Source organism: Delphinus delphis, chromosome 2 (assembly GCF_949987515.2).
Source record: "Delphinus delphis chromosome 2, mDelDel1.2, whole genome shotgun sequence".
NCBI lineage: Eukaryota > Metazoa > Chordata > Mammalia > Artiodactyla > Delphinidae > Delphinus > Delphinus delphis.
This window is the reverse complement of record NC_082684.1, coordinates 171,460,514-171,482,859: the sequence shown is the minus strand read 5'-3', so window position 1 is coordinate 171,482,859 and position 22,346 is coordinate 171,460,514. Positions and strand designations below refer to the sequence as shown.

Below are 22,346 nucleotides of genomic sequence, written 5' to 3'. Positions count from 1 at the left end.
GGAGTTTAGCGTGCATGTGGCTGAAGTTTTTTTCTGCCTCCCACAGGAACGTGGCTGAAGAGTGGTCTCGGCCTCGTGCACCAGGAAGGCAGCCAGCTGACGTGGACATACATCGCCCCTCAGTTGGGGTACTGGGTGGCAGCCATGTCTCCTCCCAACCCAGGTAACAGGACCCCCGAAATCTGCAGTGATGGGAACCGATTCCTTTGAGGGTTCAGGCTAAGTGTGCTTTTGAAAGCGATGTCAGCAGGGAGATCAGATCTTCCTTAAATATGGTTGAAAGTGTGAAAAAGCAAATGAGGAGTCAAAGGTGTTTCCTGGGGGTTGGGGGAGTTCTGGTTGGAACTCTCCCATCCAGGATAAGAATCATGCATAGAAAATAGCCTTGTCTCGAATCTCTGTTTTGCTCAGACAGCTGCCGTAGGGAATTCTTAATCTAAAGCCCACAGAGGCGGGTCAGACCTCCTCCCTAATTTCTGAAACAGCTGTGGCCTGGTGCAAGAGAACACGTAGTATAAGGCAATCACTAGAGGGACCAGCAGAAAGTCACCATTGGAGGCTTCTTGGGGCAAAACCCTTGATCGGGCATTTCTGAAAGGCTTCAAAGGAAGCCTGTTTTATATCTAAAAGAATATTCATCTCCACTTAGGATACATGAATTAACTCATGTTTTTCACTGAAGTTTAATTTCACAAATATTTTGACTAAAAGTTTGGGTTTTTTTTAACCGAACCATGCTGATTTATCCCTAGGAGTATTCTAGAATTGCTTTTTTCAAAATAGTCACCTTAGGAGAAGTCTTTCCAGTGGATGGCTTCCAGTACTCAAAATGCCTTTAGAACCTTTTCCCCCTGGACTGTCATCATTAGAGAAACTCTTCATAGGTGGCCAATCTTTTTGCCCAGAGGGTCCCTTTGATTTTTCTTAGACACATCTAAAAGTCACCCACCTCCAAGGCTGGTGAATAAAGTCGGTAATTGAGCTAGGTCAACATGTGCTGTGATTAAAAGTTGTCTCGTCAATTAACCATGAAGGCAGTTTCAAAATGGGAGTCCAAAATACTTTACCAATGGAATCATCCCTGGGATGAACACTTAGACTCCCAAAGTAACTAATTTGATGGAGGCCAACCCTAGATGGGTGTTGAAAAGTCAGTTACATTTACTTGATAGTCCAATCCTGGGAAAATGTACACTTCACATCTGGGTTATAAGACTATGCGTTTCCCTTTACCGTATGGTTCTTGTAGCCACGTAGGCATGAACCAGCTACAGGAATGCCTCAGTCTCCAAATCTGAAATATCTAGAATATGATTATGAGTAAGGTAAGAAAGAAAAAAAAGTCCTTAAGTACCAAAGTAGAGACCACAAAGCCCATGCATTAAAGTTAACTTTTATTTTAGATCTATTTCAAAGAACCCTGGCGATCGGTGTTCCTATCATGCGACAGATTAGTAGATACTTTTGTAAAGAGGGGAAGAACTGCTAGATGTAGGTCGACCCAAGCTTCCTGAGAGCAGTGAAGGAAGAGACAAAAAGCCATAAAAAGCACACATAGTACAGCCCTGACGGCATTTAACGTAGGAATGTGTATATTGGTAACCACACAGCCGTCACTTATATTAAAACAAATTACAGTGATGCTGTGCTTTCATGAGCCCAAAACCAACAAGAAAATAGAGTTTTCTCTTTCATTAAGAAGGAAATGAAGTATGACTGTGAAGTTTGTCAAGATTTCCACTGGCAGAAGTTAAAATAATAGCATTTTAAGTACTTAAAAGGACCAAGCTTCAGTTATTTGGAAATGATTTTTATGTGTACCCCAGATTTCTTGGTGACCCCTGCCAAGGCATTACGTATGTCTGTGGGGTTGTCTCTGTGTCAAAAAAAAGAAAAAAAAAAGTTTCTCTGAACAATTAAGGCGGTAGGTAGTTGTCAGTAATTTTTCCAAAAAAAAAAAGTTTCTCTGAACAATTAAGGCGGTAGGTAGTTGTCAGTAATTTTTCCAAAAAAAAAAAAAGTTTCTCTGAACAATTAAGGCGGTAGATAGTTGTCAGTAATTTTTCCAACTTTTGTAAATATTCACCCTCACCCCGTTGAGATGATTTGTAATTGGGAGAGAATGATGTCATCTTTTGAACTTAAGTAATGTCACTATTTTCAAAAATCCACAAGTCTCCTTGGATTTATCTAGCTTTTAAGAGATTTTTGAAGAAATCTGTCCCTTCGAATATAAAAAATCAATTAAAAAATGGGTGTTTATGGTGTTTAGTCATCATAACCGTGCTCCTCTGATATAATGTACGATATAACCACATTCCTTCCTTCCCATCTTTTGGAGCACTGCCAAGATACCTGGACACCAATAGGTGCCCCAATATTGTAATTTGGGGAGGTTTTCGTTATTGCTGTCAATCCATTGTTAGCAACATTAAGATAGATTCTTACTACTATTGAACATAAGGAGTAAGTTAAACTACCTCTTGGGATTCTAATGTAAATTAAATCCCGATTTAATTTAATGGATTCTAATGGATTTTAATGTAGATTAAAAAGAAAATATGTTTACCTCTGATCACCTTGTCTGTAAGTTCTGGAAAGGTCTGTTGCCACATCAGGTTAGCCATTTTGAACAGATACTAGAGAGAAAGATGTTATTTTTTAAAAACAGGAGGCATTTTAGAAACCCTTGATACCCCTGTAATAAGCTGTGGATTATTTTTTTTAAGTCATAGAAATTTATTTCATACATTTCAACTGATTCATTTAGGCCAAGGGTTTAGGCCAATGATTACACAGTAATCATTGCCCAGGGAAAGTGAGAATCAAATTTCATGACTTTTTTTTTTTTTTCTTCTGCAGTATCATAAAATCCCCAGGTCTTCAGGCCATGTCTGTGAATGGATGAGTCCCCCTCATTATATGATCATGCATCTAGTTTTCTTTTATTAAAAGATCACATATTTAGAATGATGAAAATGGTACCCAATGCTAAGGAAGGACCCTGGACACTGCACACAGAATTTGAGTACTCAGAGTGCTCTAGTGATGGTTTGGGTTAATCCCTTTTCACTGAGGGAAGTGACGGTGATGCTGCAGGCACACCATCTAAAGGGTGTCTGCATCCGCCTGCCGCTCCACACCCCAGCCAATAAGAGCAAGGAAAACATCACGCTCTCAGTTCATCTCCCCTCTTTTTATTGAAAGGTTTTCACAAATCTCAAATGCCCTTTTCTGACTTTTTAGGTCCCGTTGTCACACAGGACATCGCCACGTATCACACGGTGTTTCTTTTGGCCATCTTGGGAGGAATGGCTTTCATTCTTTTGGTTTTGCTGTGTCTCCTTTTATATTATTGCAGGTAAAGTGTTACCATTGAGGCACTGTCTTTTTTAATTTGGAATTTCTTGCGCAAGCATTGATATCGAGGTCCTTTTCTGAGTCGAGGTCCTTTTTTTCTCATGAAAAAGTACCTAAGAACTGAACATCTGTCACGTAAGTTGCAAACAGTGGGAGGCACACTGTAAAATGTTTCTTAGAAGGGCGGTCACAAAAAAATAAGTTGTCATGATTCGTTCAGAATAGTCCTACATGGTAATGAAGAGATGATATTCTCAAGGACACAGCAGAACTGTTCTTATTTTGATGCCTCATCTGATCGACTTGCAAGAAGGTTTATCGTCGACTCTGCTTTTGAATGGATAACTTGGATGTACTTGGGGTAAAATCTGCGACCCTCAGAATCAAACTAGGGCTGAGGGTGCGGGGTGAGAAGGCTTCTGGCTGCCAATTCATTGTGTTGTCTTGTTTCTTCCTGTGGGAATTGAGAATTAGGTTTCGACTTGAACCTTCACTGTTCTGAGAATCTTTAATCTTGGGGTTTGTATCTTTGATCGCAGGCGGAAGTGCTTGAAACCCCGCCAGCACCATAGAAAACTGCAACTTCCTGCCACCCTGGAGAGTACCAAAAGGGATCAGTCAACTTCCATGTCACACATCAACCTGCTGTTTTCTCGGCGGGAATCAGAATTCCCTGGCCCGCTCTCCGTCACCAGCCAGGGCCGCCCCCCCGACGCCCCGGGCTCAAAGGAGCTGATGAGCGGAGTCCATTTAGAGATGATGTCTTCCAGCGGGGAGGTGGACATGCACACGCCCATGCTGAAGCTCTCCTACAGCACCTCGCAGGAGTTCAGCTCTCGGGAGGAACTCCTGTCTCACAAGGAGGAGGATAAAAGCCAAATCTCCTTTGACAACCTGACACCGAGTGGGACGTTGGGAAAAGACTACTGTAAGTCGGTGGAGATGTTCCCCTTAAAGGCCAGGAAGTCTGTGGAAAGGGAAGGCTATGAGTCCCCCGGCAACAGTGACTACAGGAGGAATTACAATGCCATGCTCTCGCAGCCTTTATTTGAAAAGCAAGACAGAGACGGGCAGGCCTCCGTGACCCACATTTCCACAGGAAGTAAGCTCACCATTCAGGAACACATGTACCCCGCGCCTTCATCTCCGGAGAAAGACCAGCTGATGGAACGCAGACCCACTGAATGTATGATGTCGCGATCGGTAGACCACCTGGAGAGACCTACCTCTTTCCCGCGGCCCGGCCAGCTGATCTGCTGTAGTTCCGTGGACCAGGTCAATGACAGCGTTTACAGGAAAGTATTACCCGCCTTGGTCATCCCGGCTCATTACATGAAACTCCCAGGGGACCATTCGTATGTGGGCCAGCCCCTGGTCGTCCCAGCCGACCAGCAGCTCGAGATCGAAAGACTGCAGGCCGAGCTCGCCAGCCCTCACGCGGGGATCTTCCCACACGCCTCCTCACAGATCCAGGCCCAGCCCTTGTCTTGCCAGGCTATCTCGCAGCAGCACCTGCAGGACGCGGGCACCCGGGAGTGGACCCCACAGAATGCATCCATGTCCGAGTCCCTCTCCATCCCGGCATCCCTGAACGACGCAGCCTTGGCTCAGATGAACAGCGAGGTCCAGCTACTGACCGAAAAGGCGCTGTTGGAACTTGGGGGTGGGAAGCCCCTTCCCCACCCTCGGGCCTGGTTCGTGTCCCTGGACGGCCGGTCCAATGCACACGTCAGACATTCCTACATTGATCTCCAAAGAGCTGGGAGGAACGGAAGCAATGATGCCAGTTTGGATTCTGGCGTGGATATGAATGAACCCAAATCTGCCCGAAAGGGAAGAGGAGACCCCTTGTCTCTGCCGCAGAACCGCCCACCGGTCCAGGAGCATGCGCAGAAAGAGCCGCGGGCCGCGGACAGCTCGGCCTACACGCAGCTCGTGTACCTGGACGACATGGACCAGAGCGGCAGCGAGGGCGGCACCGCGGTCGGGACGCCCGAGGACAGTGCCCTGCGGTGCCTGCTGGACGGCTCCAGCCGGAGAAGCGGCGGCCAGCTGCCCAGCCTGCAGGAGGAGACGACGAAACGAACCTCGGACGTCCCCCCGGCGCCATCGGCCAGTCCCGACAAGAGGCGATCCGCTCAGGAGGACGAGGACGACGAAGACGACGACGACGACCAGGGCGAAGGCAAGAAGAGCCCGTGGCAGAAACGGGAGGAGCGACCCCTGATGGCGTTCAACATCAAATGAGCGGCCCCGAGCCGCCCAACAGGGGGACTAGAATCCAGTTGCCAAAAATTCTTTCTTACGGAAGCGCTGACCTGTTTGCGGAGGAAGTGGAACCACGTCCACAGTGGGAAGTGGACTTTTTTCTGCAATTACCGTTTGCTGTCAAAGTGTTTGGAAGTAAAGTTCTTACTCAGAAGAAAGAATGCGTCGCCTCCAGGGAGATGGCCGAACGGAGTGTCAGAATGTCCGCGTCGTTCCCCGTACTTGATGTGTCCACCCCCGAGGACACCAAAAAACCACACGTGATGTCGCTGAGTTCTGATGATAACCTCACTGCTCCCGCAGATTCTGGGAACAGATGAAACTCTTTTTGCATTGCTTGAATCAATTCTATCACAATAATGCTCCTGTGAAGTTATTATTGAGAAATTAGCTTGGCACTTAGTGTCTGGAGGTATGCATTATCTCAAAGGAAAACTATGCATCGCTGCTTCGTGGTCTTACTTTGCTTAGATTGTTGCTTTGGCTAGGTTTCGTTTCCGATTTGCTTTTGTTAAACACACACACACACACACAGACACACACACACACACACACACACACAATTTGGTTGTAAGGAATCTATTCCTTCGTTTTCGCCTGTGGTTTATTTCGGTATCTCCTTTCAGGAACTTCTGAGTGTCACCTCTGAACATCCAAGCCTCTTAATGAAATCGTACTGAAGTTTTTATCAGCTGCCAGTCCTTCGCTTCTGGTCCCATTAACTCCAAGTGCCTTTTTTTACAGTGACAACAGACAGTCCCTTACTTGGCTTTTTTTTTCGTTTGTTTTTCTTAACTTCTTTCATTGAACTGCCTGGATTTTATAAAGTTATGAAACGATCCCCCTTTTCTTTCAACTGCATGCCGCCAAGTGCCCATTCGTGCTCCGAATTCTCATTTCAGCTCAGTGTATTCTGTCGTTCTCACGTGTGACGTGGATTCTGTTTAGCTAAGCTAGCCTAGAGGACACTTTAGCGATCCCCTTCCCTCCGCCATCCTTTTGGCCGCTAGGCACCATTATGGTTTTATTGGCTGTTTGTATATATGGTTACGTATTAACTCTGGAATCCTATGGGCTGAGCTTGCTTACCAAACACAGAGTATGGGCTGAGCAAGAAGACTGAATGTGACTATTAAACAAATCTTATGTACTATCCAAAAGTGCCAGAATGATTCTTCTGTGCATTCTCCTTAAAGAGCTGCTTGGTTATCCAAAAATGAAAACTCAGAATAAACTCTTAAACAAAAACCTGTCTTGTGGTCCTTTTCATTCATTCTGAGCCATAATCGGTTTTAGAGTTGCCATTAAGAATGCTCTCTTCATCCCTTGGCAGTCTGGAAGGCCAGTTGTTGGATTTATATTCAAAGGCTAACACATGGTGGGGGGAGGGATACATTGGGAGATTGGGATTGACATATACACACTGCTATAGATAAAATAGGTAACTAATAATGCCCTACTCTATAGCACAGGGAACTCTTCTCAATACTCTGTAAGGGCCTATATGGGAAAAGAATCTAAAAAAGAGTGGATATATGTGTACGTATAACCGATTCACTTTGCTGTACAGGAGAACTAACACAACGTTGTAAATCAACTCCGATAAAAAACAAACAAACAAAAAAGACTAACACATAGATGCCTCGGAGTTGACATGATGGTTAAATCCTAAAAATCCACCTTGCTGTTTAATTTCATTCAAGAATACAAGGTAACATTTTATTGTGTTTCCGCACTTTACAAAAAACTAATGTTTTCTTTTATGTTCAGTGTCGATCCAGCTTCAAAAAGATGTCATTCAAATGACCAGAACCATCCCAGATGTGCGAAACTATTAATCAAAATCATTACTGGAGCCGTCAGCATATAGCACAGATTGGTGGAAATAAATTAAGCTAGCTAGCTTCGTTATAAAATCTTATTCATGAATTTCACACAGGCAGAAAAATGAGTCAAGCTGATTTTTACGATTTTAATTTTCAAATGCCGATGTCTAGTGTTTTGCTTTTAAAATGGTTGAGAGAGTCCCTGACAGTGTGGAAGCATATGAATGGATGGGAGTCAAGTGAGTGACTGGGAGTGAACATTCTCACCAATAGGTGGCAGGTGAACCCTGGCAGATGCCACTAAAATTCCAGGTAAGAACCATTTGTCACTCTCCAAAGGAGAAGTAGGCGGCCTCTCCCAGCATACCCAGGTCAGACCTGGGTGATGGGGGAATGCCAGAAGGTCCCCTTTGACTTTGCCGCGCTGCTAATGCTAATAGCAGCTAATAATCTGCTAATAATCTGCTAATAATCTCCTTAAAGCATTAGTTTCCAGAAGAGCCTCGTTTACAATGCATGTTACGTGTGACTTGTAGGTGACCTGTTACCTGTCAGTACTGATGATGGGAGATTGAGCAGGAAGACGGGGGTGGGGGGGTGCTTTTCTGATTCCTTCTCATTAGGTGGGACATACCTGGGTCGACCAGGATTATGGAAGGTGTAGAGCAGCCAGCAGTGGTCATGAGACGCTATGTCCCTAGAAAGACAAGACAGTGGGTTTGCCAAAGGGAAATTGGTCCTGCCGAAGATGAAGCTCACTCGTTTTACGCTTGTCCAAAAGGAGGTTCAGAGGCTAATGTTTTTGCTCGGGGAGCCAAGATTGGTCACCAGACTAGAGCTGTCTGGAAAGGGCACCCTAACTGTGTGGACTTTAAACGTTGTATTTATCTTTTCATCGCAGTGTTCCGTGTTCCGAATCAATTATATTGTGTGAAGAACTAAAGCCTTCAAAAGCACCTTGCTTATGCCACCTAGTGGTGAGTTTTCACCTGCCTCTTAAGGAGACTTTAGTCAAACAGCTCTCTGCGGCCAGGTCTGGGAAGACAGGTGAGTGTGTGTACAGGGATGCCTCAGATGCTGCTTCTGAACCCCTGGTGAGATGAGTGAGGAGATGGGGCTGACGTTTGTTGAGTCTCTACCTGGAAACATTATGTTGGAAACAATAATGCATTCAATTCTCAAAATCTTGTGAGGTTTATTTTATTTTTTTTACACCTAACTCCATGGAGGCTGGGGGTTAAGTAATCGAGGTCACTCAGCTAGAATCAGTGGTGTGTCACTTACACGGCCAGCTCTCTGGAAATGAATGCATTTAAGGTAAAACTGTATTACAAATCGTAATAAAATGCATAATTGTCAATTCCATTTGATAATTCGTTCTCACAGAATGCTTTCATTGATTTCAGTCAGAGCCAACCTGTTGCAATTGACAGAAGGATGTAGTTGTGACATAAACACTTGTTGATTTTTTTTTTACATTAATGATTAATTAATGTAACTGAAACAACGAAGATACGTGTCAGAACTTCACTCACTGATCAATCATGGAGTGACTTCTTTGCTGGATCATAATAGTTTTTGAACCTGTAAGAATAATTCCTCGATATTTTGTGTGTGTTACTGGCAGTGTAATGGCTCCAGACATGATACAGTTCTAAGTGTATCTGCACTATTAACTTTTCTCCATCGCTTTCTTAAATCTGTACAATCAACAAAGCAAGCTCTGATTTGTAGCATTTGTCCATATCCACGGTGTAAATATTCCCATGTGGCCGGTTTCAAGCCACTAAAGTGACATCACCACACACAAAAGTTAGGAGAGATGCACAGTAGCACATATGCTCTAAATAACCTCAGAGCATAGTCAAATATAAGTTAATCCTCATCATTTGAGGATTCCATATTGACGAATCTGCCTGTTTGCTAAAATTTATTTGTAACCCCCAAATCACCCCTCACTGGGCTTTCGAGATCATTCGCAGACAAGCACGGAGCAATGAAAAATCTGAGTTGCCCAACACGCATGTTCCCAGCCAAGGCTGAACTGGGCGACACTTTGCCTTCTTGTTTCAGCTCTCAGACTGTAAATAAGTGTCCCTAGTTTACAGTCCGCTTATTGCCACATTTTCTGCAGTTCTATCTTTTTGTTGGTGATGTTGCTGCTGAAGACGGCCCCCAAGCGTAGTGCCGAAGCGCTGTTTAGCTTTCCTAAGTGCAAGAAGGCTGTGATGTGCCTGGTGTAGAGAGGACGTGTGTTAGCTAAGCTTTGTTCGGGGCGTGAGTCAGAACACTCCACGGGCCACTAGCAAGAACGTAGGAGCCTGGGAACACGGTCTGCTTGACTCCAGAGCCTGGTCTCTTGCTTTATGAAGCTTCACGTTGAAACCCCTAGTTAGAACGGAAAATGCGAGGTGCAGTTGTTTTCCAAGCTGTAGTGTCACTCCGAGTTAAAGCTGGGCAGTGTTCACTGGGAAAAGAACCATGTATCTTCTTGTGGTTTGGGTCTGGCCGCGGGACTTGGAGGAATTTGTGAAAGAAATGAATTTATGTGCCCTAAACCATGCTGGGAGATATGCAACATCATTTAAATGACAGAGACCCTGTGCTTTCGGGAACTTTATTTAGTATAAACTAACACAGATAATGCTAAAACAGTGGGGCAAAGTGCCCAAGAAAATGAGACTGGAACCAAAAAGGAAATAGACCATAAAACCTAAAAATAATCCAGCCACAAGTATGATAAACTCTATGATTTCTTGTGTTCATCCTCTTAAACTTTTACTTTTTCAGACCCTCTGTATTTGGAGGACAAGGGGATAAAAATGAGTACAGTTAAACGTAGAAATGTGTGGGGATTTTTCAGCTATTTCATAGTTCCACAGTTGTTGGGTTTTCTTTGTCTTTAGAGTTTTTTTAATTGAGGTATAATTGACATACAACATTATATTATTTTCAGTTGTACAACATAATGATTCCATATTCATATATATTGTGAAATGATCACAAATTAAGTGTAGTTAACATCTGTCACTGTACGTAGTTACAGAATTTTTTTCTTGTGAAAAGAACTTTTGGGACTTCCCTGGTGGCACAGTGGTTAAGAATCTGCCTGCCAGTGCAGGGGACACAGGTTCAATCCCTGGTCTGGGAAGATTCCCACATGCCGCGGAGCAACTAAGCCCGCGAGCCACAACTACTGAGCCTGCGCTCTAGAGCCCGCAAGCCACAACTACTGAAGCCTGTGCACTGAGAGCCCGTGCTCTGCAACAAGAGAAGCCACCGCAGTGAAAAGCCCGGGCACCACAATAAAGAGTAGTCCCCGCTCGCGGCAACTAGAGAAAGCCCGCGCACAGCAACAGACCCAACACAGCCAAAAATAAATAAATTTATATTTTAAAAAAAGAACCTGACTTATTTATCTTATAACTAGAAGTTTGCAGTTTCTTTAGGTGAAATGGAAATTTCAACCCCTGCAAACTGTATTTTCAAAGCTGTGGCTATAAATACACACCAATATCCCTGATAAATGTTTTATCATTCTGTACAGAGATTGTGACTTGTTTAATGCTGGTATTCTGGTACCCGAAAAGTGACTAGTAATTCCTGTAAGGCTGTTTCACCTCAGCGGGATGAACAGGCATTAGAGTCCCTGAGAATGTGGAACATGAAAGAGCCTCGATAATCTCACACCAGAGGAAACAGAGCCAAGAGTGTTGGGATGACTTCCCCCACGCAGGCAGTGAGAGACCACAGGGGGTGTCTTGGTCTGTTCTGGCTGCTACAAAATACCGTAGACTGGGTGGCTTATAAACAACAAACATTTATTTCTCACAGTTCTAGAGGCCACAAGTCCAAGATCAGGGCACCAGCGTGGTTGGGTGAGGACCCTTTTCCTTATTCACCTTGTTGCCACCTCACGATGTGGAAAAAGGTAGGCAGCTCTGTGGGGCCTCCTTTACGAGGGCACTAATCCCGTTCATGAGGGCTCCACCCTCATGACCTAATCACCCCCAAAGGTCCCACCTCCTAATACCATCATCACCTTGGGCTTTAGGATTCCAACATATGAATTTGGGGAGGACACAAACATTCAGGCCATAGCATGAGACAGGGCCCCAACACCTGGCTCTGTGTGTGTCCACCTCCTCAGATGGCTTCCCCATCCACTGCTTTTCCTGGCAGCTCTTCTGTACCTTCTGCCATCTGTTCACATTCCATGTACAATAGATACTCAGTATCCAGAATGTAAGGCATTGTAAGCCATGCCAATTATTAAAATTTCAGGGCTGTGAGAAGAACCCTGGATTTGGATGCAGAACACCTGGGCATCAGACCTGACTCTATGAATGAGACAGGTGATTAACTTCAAGGACTGCAGAAGAGGGATGGTGGTACCTTGGCTGCCAACCTCTCGGGAGGAGGACGGGTGGGAGTTGAGTTCAAATGAGACAATGAATAATTAAAGTTCGTTGTAAAATGTAAGTTACAGTACAAATATAAATTGTGGCTCTTCCTAATTATTCTTTGAATCTTGTAGTTCCCTAATCCTGCTGCTACAATGTAACAATGATCTTTTTTTGTTACACCAGCAGCTTCTCTGCTGGTTTTTAGGAAAATGGTAGACAGAACAACAGGATCTTCTTCTTTCCCGTGCTTACTGCTTCCCACAACCTTCAGTGGAGTGATCCCTATCTCTGCACAAGTAAGATGATTTGCCAGGTATTTGACATAAACCAGGGAGCTCAATGAATATGCAGCCTCCTTACACGGTGGTCTCGAAACATGTATGAAGACATGCTTACAAGGCAATAACATTGGGGTAGGTGCCCAATAACCATAAATTACTTGCTACTGGCCACAAAGATAAATACCTTTGCAAAACACAGCAGCAGCCTCTTCATCCCTTAATTTAGTTGCTCCTGTGCTTGTTACCTGAGAACAGTGGTGCTCAAACCCAGAAGCACAGTAGCATCACCTGGGAGCTGGAAAACGTACTCAAGTATTTTGGCCTCACCACAGACCAATCAGAATCAGAATCTCTGCAGGGGAAACCCGGCACTGATATGAAAAGAGAAAAACAAAAACAACAATTCCGCAGCTGATTCTGATACAGTCAGGCTTGTAAACCACTGCCTTAGAAGCTCTGAAGATACATCACAGTTTCGTAGCGCCTTCTGTTGGGCAACTCTGAGAGTGATGGATTTCCCCTTTGTTTCTAGGGTAGGTCAGCAGCCCTGTCCTAGATTTGCAGTTGGGAAGGGCAAACGCAGTCAGTAACAGTGCCCCCAGCTGAGCGGCACATGCCTAAGAGATGTGACCAGGGCTCTTCTCTGCTTTGTTCGCACTGTCAAAAATCTGGATGTTGACACCCCCTGGGCTCTGTCATCTATCCTGCTCAGGGGTACTACACATACCCATTGTTATCACAACCATGGCTATTTCAGAGTACTGCCTGTGAAGGATTCCCATGGCTATATGGGCAGCCAAATCTGCTATTGAAATTCAGATTCAGTTTCCACCTGCTGGCCGTGCAGCTCCATCCAGATGACCCTCAAACACCTAAACCAACTTGTCCCAAGATGGATTCATCATGTATCATCCCATGAACCTCCCTGCCTGCCCCCCACCAAAAAAAAAAAAAAAAAAAAAGCCCAATTCTCCTACTTTCCTCCCACATCTGCCACCCCAGTGAAGAGCCTCACCATACACAATTTCCCCAGCCGGAAACGTCAGGGTCACCCTCCAAACCTCTGTCAACCTTACCACCTGGGTTCAGGCATCATGTCCTATCAATTTCACGTGCTGTCAAGAAGCAGTATGAAAATTTCATGCTTCTGGCTGGCCAGGGCTTTCTGAGCAAGATTTACCGGCATCCTAGGTCTAAGGATGCATGAATATAACCATTCCTTGGAAGACAAAGAGAGTGAATTACTCCAGAGAGATTTACAGATTTATCTCCCCTGGAGCCATTCATTCACTGATCTTCATTTACATTCATTATAACAGAGAAGGACCTTTCCTTCTCTTCCCAGAGAGGATTGTTTTAAAAGCTCCAGAATTGGGCTTCCCTGGTGGCACAGTGGTTAAGAATCCGCCTGCCAATGCAAGGGACACAGGTTCGAGCCCTGGTCCGGGAAGATCCCACGTGCCGCGGAGCAACTAAGCCCGTGCGCCACAACTACTGAGCCCGCGTGCCACAACTACTGAAGCCCATGTGCCTAGGGCCCATGCTCCGCAACAAGAGAAGCCACCGCAATGAGAAGCCCACACACCACAACGAGGAGTAGCCCCCGCTCGCTGCAACTAGAGAAAGCCCGTGCGCAGCAACGAAGACCCAGCACAGCCAAAAATAAAATAAATAAAAGCTCCAAAATTCATAATTCAGGGGTTCCTCTCCTGTAGTACAGACCCTCCTTTATATATGTGATGTGATATCTGCCCTCATCGCATCCCCCAAGGGGTAAAATGAAGCATAATGTAAAGGTATTTTTAAAGTAAATAATAGATCAGCCTCTGATCCAAAACCTTGTTTTTGCTGTCAGGATAAAATACATAAAGACTTATCATATGCTAAGTGTCTCCCAGACAGTCCCTCCTGTCCCCCCATCACCATTTCTAAGCGGCGGGGCTGTCACAGCCCCCCTGCCTCCCACCCCACCCCTCACCATCTACGCCCACACTGCCACAAGTGTGATGTACAATCCAGTCATGTCACTTATATGTAATAGTGTTGCAGATGACAGAAGCCAAACTCAAACTAGCATCAGTTAAATGAGGGACTCCGTCATCATTAAAGGGGGATTTGGGAGGTGGGTGAAATAAGGTTGTGATAGTGTGATGTATAAAAAGGAATCTGTATTTGGTCTTCATCCCTGTTCCTGGCACAGAGCTCCTAAAACCCCTGGAATTTCTTAAATGATGAGCGTGATAAAGGTGTCTTGTTATTCATAACAAACCCCTTTCAATCACACCTGAGGTTATGTTAATGAAGTGACTTTGGGGCCACCGCTAAGGATGGGGGTTGGTCACCAGGGGAGCCAACCCTGTGATTAGAGGGTTGGAACTTCCAGTCCCACCCCTAACCTTGGGAGAGGGGAGCAGGGCTGGAGGTTGAACTGATTGCCAACAGCCAATGGTGTAGTCAACCGTGCCTACGCCATGACGGCTCCGTAGCAACCCACAAGGATGGGGGTCAGAGTTTCTAGGTTGGGGAATGCGTGGAGATTCGGGGAGAGTGCTGCACCCAGAGGGCATGGAAACTCCTCCCCCCCTTCCCCGTAGCTTGTCCTGTGCACCTCTTCCATCTGGCTGTCCCTGAGCTATATCCTTTTGTAACAAACCAGTAATCTAGGAAGTAAAATATTTCTCTGAGTTCCGTGAGCCACTCTAGCAAATGAATGGAACCCAAGGCGGGGGTGGTGGGACCCCCTGATGTATCACCATGTGGTCAGAAGTACAGGTGACAATCTGGACTGAGACTGACATCTGAAGCGGGGGCAGTCTTGTGGGACCCAGCCCTTAACTCGGGAGATCTGATGCTATCTCCAGGTGGGTAGTGTTGGAATGGAGTTGAACTGTTGGGCACCCAGCTGGTGTTGGAGAATTGCTCGGTGGTGTTGACACCCACATATCAGAGTTGGTATCCAAACTGTGCCATGGAACCAAACCACAAAAGGCAGAGTATAATAATGATACCCCAAAACTGGGTTCACCTCTTGGTGAGTGTCAAGCCAAAAGATACAACCAAGCCAAAGAGCAGGAAAAGAAAGGATTTATTATTTGCAAAAGTAAGGGGAACACCAGGGATATTTCCTAAAGCAGTGTCTCCCCGAGCGGCAAAATTGGGGAAGTTTTCAGGGTACATGCATATGCATGAAGGGGCTTGGGCAGGGGAGAATTCAGCATAGAACTGGGGCAAATGTTTGTTGACAGCGCCCAGGCTCTAGTGGATTGAAGTCAGAGGGTCGGCAAAGGTCAGCATCGTCAGTACTTAGGCTCTAGTTAGTCTGGTGGTTGAGTGCTCAAGGGGGGTTGATCCTGCAAAACAGCTCAAGAATGTGCTTCAGGCTAATCTTTACCTTTGAAACAGAACTGGGAGTCTTTACAACTGATGTATTGTCCCCAGTATGGTTATATCTCCCTGGGCTGGTCATAGCTATTTGTTCTTACATTCTTTCGTTCCTTTAAAATCATTAACTACTGAGACCTGTTCTGCAAGGGCAAGCGCTGTGGCCAGGTTTAGATCACAGAATGGGTTAGGCCTAAAATGGCTTCTCTTATGTCAAAACGTCATGTCCGTTTCCCTTCCTCCTGGGACCCACTACCCTATCTGCCTGCAGTCATAGCCCTGTGAAGGGGTTCTTGTTTATAGACTGCTTTCATCATGCATGACCTTGTTTGATCATGACATCCCTGTCATCTAGCTAAAGCAGGTGATGTGAGTCTACTTTGGCATCCAAAGATACAGAAAAGAACTGTTTTGCCCAAACAGTGGTAAAGACCCAGGATTTGAGCAGAAACCCAGACGCTTCTCCCGGAAGTACAGTACATATTCTCCCGGAAGCACCTGGCCGCCTCACAGAGACGAATTCCAGGGATGGTCACAGAACTAACACTGAGTGCCTGCTGTGTTCAGGTAAGGTTCTAAGCACTTCCTGTGGATCAGCTCATTGAATCCTCACCAGAATCTGTGAGGTCAGTACTCTGTCATTTCACAGATGAGGAAACTAGAGAAGCAGAGAAACTTACCTTATGGACCTGTCGACTGAAAAAAATCCACAACTTAAAAGCTGAGAATTATGTTTTATTTGGCAGACTTGCTGAGGACTTAAGCCCAGGAGGCAGCAACTCAGATGGCTCTGAGAGACCCCTTCAAAGAAGTAAGGGGAGGGCCAGGATATATAGGAGTTTTTGCAAAACAAACAAACAAAAAACAGGTAGACAGACCATCAGAAGATTACTGTTCATTTAAGAAAAACATACATCTCAAGTTAGTGAATTTAGCACTTTTCTATGTGTGGAAAGATGCAAGAATATGGGTTCATTGAAATCATTCCTTTGATAGGCACCTTAACTATCTAGGGCCAATATCCCGCTTTTCTCCTCAGGGTGAATCCCCTCAGGGTGCACATTCAGGGGAGGCTGCAGTGGCTATGGCTTGATCCTTTGTTTACGGATATGGCAGGCGACGTATGCTCTCTACCTTTCTGCAATGCTTATGACATAGTGTTAACTGTCTTATGGGAAGCTAAAAGTGTTGTTTTCCAGAATGCCAACAACTTGATAAAGAGTATAACAATTATAAACTCCTTCGAGAAACATGGCAGTGGTCACTGAGGTCCTAAGGGATCCTGTGAGCCTTAGGAAGATAACTTGATACTTATTCCTCAAGGGGGGAAATTGTGGAGTCCTGTGATATCAGTCACCCCTTAAAGGCCAGACAAGGTAGGAAAGTAGGTTAAAGTGAGATCAACTGCACAGCAGCCAAAAGATTCATGTTTGATATAAGGAGACACACAAAAGGGGAATCGTGGTGATGAATATATCAGTAGAACTACTTGGAAATAGAGAATAGCTCAAATTGCATTGGAGATCAATTACATTTTTCCTTCAAAGAGGCCAGGAAAGACAGATTTTCATTCTCTTGAGTGAGAGAAGAAGAATGTCAACTATTTCTCAGGGAGGTTTGCCTTTTTCTAGATTGAGAGGTAAAAGAAAGCTGGAAAGAGGCATCTTCAGAGAAGGAGCTTCATGGAGGAGAGGTGATTCTTGGCCAGAGAGCGCTTGGTGAGTCTCATGTGAAAGGGAGTTGTTTTTTTAAGTGGTTATTATCTTGTAATACTAAAGTTAGCTTGTCTCCAGTGGGTATTGGAATGACACAGAGTCTCAACAAATAAATGGCCAAATAGTCATTGTGAACTGCAAATGAAACTTATTCATGTGAGCATCAGTTGTCGTTTCATATGAACTAGAACTACAGTTGGTCCTTCTGTTAAGAATACGACACACTGTGTGAGCTTAACTTTTTCACTGGGCAAATAGAATAAAATGTAGACTTTCAGAAAAATCTTATGGTTGGAAAGCTGGTATACTTCCAGAGGTACATGTACTGCATTAATTATATAGGCTAGTCCACTAAAATTTTAGCACACTGAAGGTGACAATCAAGAGAGACAGAGGAAATACAATTTCCTTTAAGAACAGAAACCTCGTCTTTCATCCATTTTGTATCCTCAGACTTGCACACTTGGGTGTGTGTGTGTGTAAAGGAGAAGAGGGACAGTGTATATAAGCTCAAAGAAACACTGGCTCATAAAGGAATTAACTTTAAAATTAGAGAAACAAAGTTACTGAACGATGTAGTGATTTTTGGTGTTGCCTCTACTTATAAAACAAGTTATCTGGCAGATGAAAAGGTGTTAGCTCAGTTTTCTCAATAACCTTTTTTCCTTTCCATCCTTAGACATGGTACCAAAATGACATTTCTTCTCATGTGTTTAAAGAGGTATCTTCTATGCCTCTTTCTGACTGAGAATTCCGTCTCTGGAACGCCCAATAGGGTGGAGCCCAGTGGTCATGTCTCCATGATGGGAGTAGAGTGATTAGTCACATTCACAGTGATTGATCTAGGCAGGAGCCAATCAGAGTTCTTCTCTGGCTTTTTTATTTTTTTAACTAGAACTGCGAGAGGTAGGGCTAGTGGTGGAACTGCATATATGAAACTCTAAAGCTGCTAATAGGCGTATTCCTTGGATTATCCGAGCCACTCCACTAACTTTCCAGTAAAGTCCCTGTTTTGCCTAAGGCATCCAGGCCACAATGAGAGAGAGTGAACTTGACTCACACAGAGAAGAGGTGAGTGAGAGGAGAATCCCGGCTGCCAATGCTCACCTGGATCACTGTCCTTCCCGTAATTTTATTATTCATCCGCTCCCTTCCATTATTTAAAATGTTCCAATACCCTTCCAGTAAATTCCCCTTTATTGCCAGATAGTTCTAGTTTGTTTGTCACTAGTGTCTCACAGAGCCCAGAAATAAAGCATCCTACTGGCCAGATGTAGCACCTGGTTAAAAACCTACGTGGGATTTTTCAGGTCCAAGCATAGGCAACTGCAAAGATTTGCTGGGTAGGGAAGCTGCTCTCCCACACCAGACAATGTGTACACACACATATCCATTCCATGGGGAAGATGGAACATTTCGGGGGCTGGTGCGTGTTCCTGTTTGGCCTCTTGGCTTATCCTAGAGCAGTGATTAAAGACTTGACTTTCCTTTTGGCGTGTTGTCTTAACTGAGCATCTCAACACCTGGCAACTCCGCTCGTGAAATAAACTCATCAGTGAAGGTGGGGTATCTATTTGCATTACATGATGCAACCACAACTTAGACACTTGAAGACATGCTTGTGATTTGGAAGGCTAAATCAACTGGAATATACACTTCTAGAAGTTTTTAACCTGACTTCTGTGGAAAGATATGAACATTTGCATCATAAAGTCCTAGATTGTTCATGCTACCCAGTCATTACATGCGTAAGTCACCACGGTAGCGACCACAAGTCACCATGACAACGCAATAAACTCTCATTTTGCTGCACTTTAAATGCTCTCCATTCTACAGATAAGAATGAAGGAGCATTCCTAACTTACCCTACTTTCGAATTATACTATTTTCCCATGATAGAGAGAAGGTACATAATCATGAATTATTTGAATGATAATCAAAATCATTTTCTAACTTGGTTCACAAAACAGTCTCTGCCCTTGATATTAAGGAGTGAGAACAAAGACTCATCAAAGTTAAGATGCAGAAACTGTCTGATTAACAGAGTTTTTAAATTAATTTACTTGTCTCTTAAACCCCGTATTTGTGTTGATTTTTTTTATTGAAGTATAGTTGATTTACAATGTTGTGTTAGTTTCAGATATACAGCAAAGTGATGCAGATATATATATATATATATATATATATATATATATATATACACACACACACACACACACACACACATATTCTTCTTCAGATTCTTTTCCCTTATAGGTTATTACAAAATGTTGAGTACAGTTCCCTGTGTTATACAGTAGGTCCGTGTTGGTTATCTATTTTATATATAGTAGTGTGTGTATGTTAATCCTATACTCCTAATTTATCCCTCCCCGCCCTTTCCCCTTTGGTAACCATAAGTTTGGGTCTCTATGTCTGTGGGTCTATTTCTGTTTCGTAAATAAGTTCATTTGTATCATAGTTTAGGTTCCACATATAAGTGATGTCATATGATATTTGTCTTTGTCTGGCTTACTTAGTATGATCATCTCTAGGTCCCTCCATATTGCTGCAAATGGCATTATTTCATTCTTTTTAATGGCTGAGTAGCATTCCATTGTATACATGTACCACATCTTCTCTATCCATTCCTCTTTTGATGAACATTTAAGTTGTTTCCATGTTTTGGCTGTTGTGAATAGTGCTGCAGTGAACATTGGGGTGCATATATCTTTTCAAATTATGGTTTTCTCTGGATATATGCCCAGGAGTGGGATTGCAGGATCATATGGTAGCTCTATGTTTCATTTTTTAAGGAACCTCCCTACTGTTCTCCATAGCTGCTGCACCAATTTACATTCCCACCAACAGTGTAGGAGAGTTCCTTTTTCTTCTGTGTTGATTTGCTTTTAATTAATTTCAAAAAATCTTCTTCCATTTTTTTCTTAACTAAGCTTCTTTGTTTCTCTTAAGGCCTACATTCAACCTTCTGTACGCCTTGGCAGGTACACCTGTGAATTTGCATAAGGACAGATGTGCTTGTGGCTGACTTTATGGTGATATGTTGCCTTAACACGCAACCATATGATAAGCCGAAAGCACAGGAAGTGAACAGCCAACCAGCTCACCTGACCAATCAAAGTGCTAACTGTCAATGTGAATCACAGCTGTCAGTTTAGGAACAGGTGCCGTTTCTGCTGAGACAAAGCCGGGAATGTCTTAACCACAATTCACAGGTAAAATAGATAAGGGCTAAGATGAGAAGGAGGGCCCGGGAGGGTCCAAGAAGGAGGTGAGACTTACGCTCAGTTTAGAACGTTAAGGGAGGAAATTTTTTTGAGAAAAGAGATGGATGGGGAGGCAACAGAAACCAAGGGTAGGATGTGGTCGGTTCTCCGATTCCCAAGTTGCATTTCTTTGGATGCTTATTCTTTGTGCCTAAGACTCTAGAGAGATGTACCTAGAAGATATAAAGGTGAACTTACTACCATGGTAACATCTTGACTTTCTCAGCTGTACCTTAATTATTTATTTTAATTGAATAAAAGAAATTAATCCTGCCACTTGCAACGACACAGATGGACCTGGACATTATGCTAAGTCAGCAAGACAGACACAGGAAAATGCTGCATGGTATCGCTTATATGTGGGATCTAAAAAAAATCAAACTCATAGAAACAGAAGGTAGAAGAGTAGTTGCCAGGGCTTGGGAGGCGGAAGAAACAGGGAGAGTTTGGTAAAAGGGTACAAATTTTCTAAGATGAAAAACCCGGTGACTATAGTTGATAACGCTGTATTGTATGGTAATTGGAATTTGCTAAGAGAGCAAAATGTAAACATTCTCACCAAAGAAAAAGAAAGATAAATATGTGAGGTGATGCATGTGTTAATTAAAAGGTCGGAATCCTTTCACACACAAAAAAAGTGTCTTTAACTTTATCCTTGGAGACATTAGGTGTCAGATGATGGCATCTCTTGTGAATCAGAATTTCTCCGTTTTCAGGAATACCATAGTAACAATGCCTTCTTTTTTCATCTGAGAATAACTTTTGGAATAATTAGAAAAATGTCATAGTATGACTCAAAATTTTTTCTCCCTCTGTCCTCTGAGGCTTGTATCGTGGACGCTGCCCTAGGAATTCAGGATTCCAGAAACTCTTGGTGGGTTAAGTCACCACATTCTCAATGAGATTACTCACCAGGATGCTTAACCGCTATCTGCTTCCTTTGATAAAGTCACTCCTGATTGTTTCAATGTGTGGATCTACCAATAAAATCATATCATTGCCCTTCTGTTACGTATCTATTCATACCCTGTGCTTATGACTGAGACAGTAACAGGGTGATGGCTCTATCTGATTCCCTCCTTCCAAGTGTCATCAGCCCCAATATAAAAAGGTTGTGAGATGTTTAAAACGGTTGTGAATAGAAAATTCACATTCTTGCTTCAGGTTGTGGAACTCCTAACCAGTCTACAGAGCCCCAAGCCCTGTAGCCGCAGCATTTGCTTCTGTGGAAGATGCTCCAACTACTTTACCTGTAAAACTGCTGTCGTCCAAGAGGAGTGGGCTCCTGCCCCTGGAATGCCGGGCTGTCACCCTTGGTTCTCCTGATACACTTACAATTTTGCTGAGGAAACAAATATACATACTTGAGCCATTAACCATGCAAGTAGACAGGATATAAGACTCTGTGTCTATATATGAAACGCTCCCATTCCGAAGGAAGGTTGAGTTTAGGTTAATTCACACAGAAAAACTAAATGGAAAGAGCAGTATAGGTTTCATGAAGGATTGAAGCCCTGGAGCCCCCAGAAGATCACGAAGAAGTTAATGGATTAAGGGGTACAGTCAGCATGCCCCTGTCCGAGATCGTGAAGTTGTGATCAGAGCAAGCGTCTTTGAAAGACAAATTCCGACCGCTGGAGAAAACCATGCCATGGAATTACTGAGAGTGGCACATCAGCTGCTTCTGTGTGGAAGCACAGAGGAGGGATGCCTCTTGCTAAATAATGTTGCAGCCACACGTGGCACAGAGTTCAGAGACCTCGGGGAGGCCAGGAGCAGATTCATCTATAAACTTCAGCCTTCACTCTCTTAAGAATGAGTTAGTATTATAGAAAACAAATGG

At 43.9% G+C, this 22,346-nt stretch overlaps 1 protein-coding gene across 1 annotated transcript in view; it reads left to right on the top strand.

Annotated features, from left to right (window-relative positions):
- FAM171A1 (family with sequence similarity 171 member A1) overlaps positions 1-6,876 on the top strand; it is a 125,256-nt gene extending 118,380 nt beyond the window's left edge. Inside the window, exons 6-8 of the mRNA XM_060006295.1 lie at positions 47-163; positions 3,247-3,361; positions 3,900-6,876. Coding sequence (XP_059862278.1) covers positions 47-163; positions 3,247-3,361; positions 3,900-5,607 — 1,940 coding nt within the window. The 3' untranslated portion in view covers positions 5,608-6,876. The remainder of the gene's footprint in view (positions 1-46; positions 164-3,246; positions 3,362-3,899) is intronic.
- Positions 6,877-22,346: the final 15,470 nt, after the last annotated feature.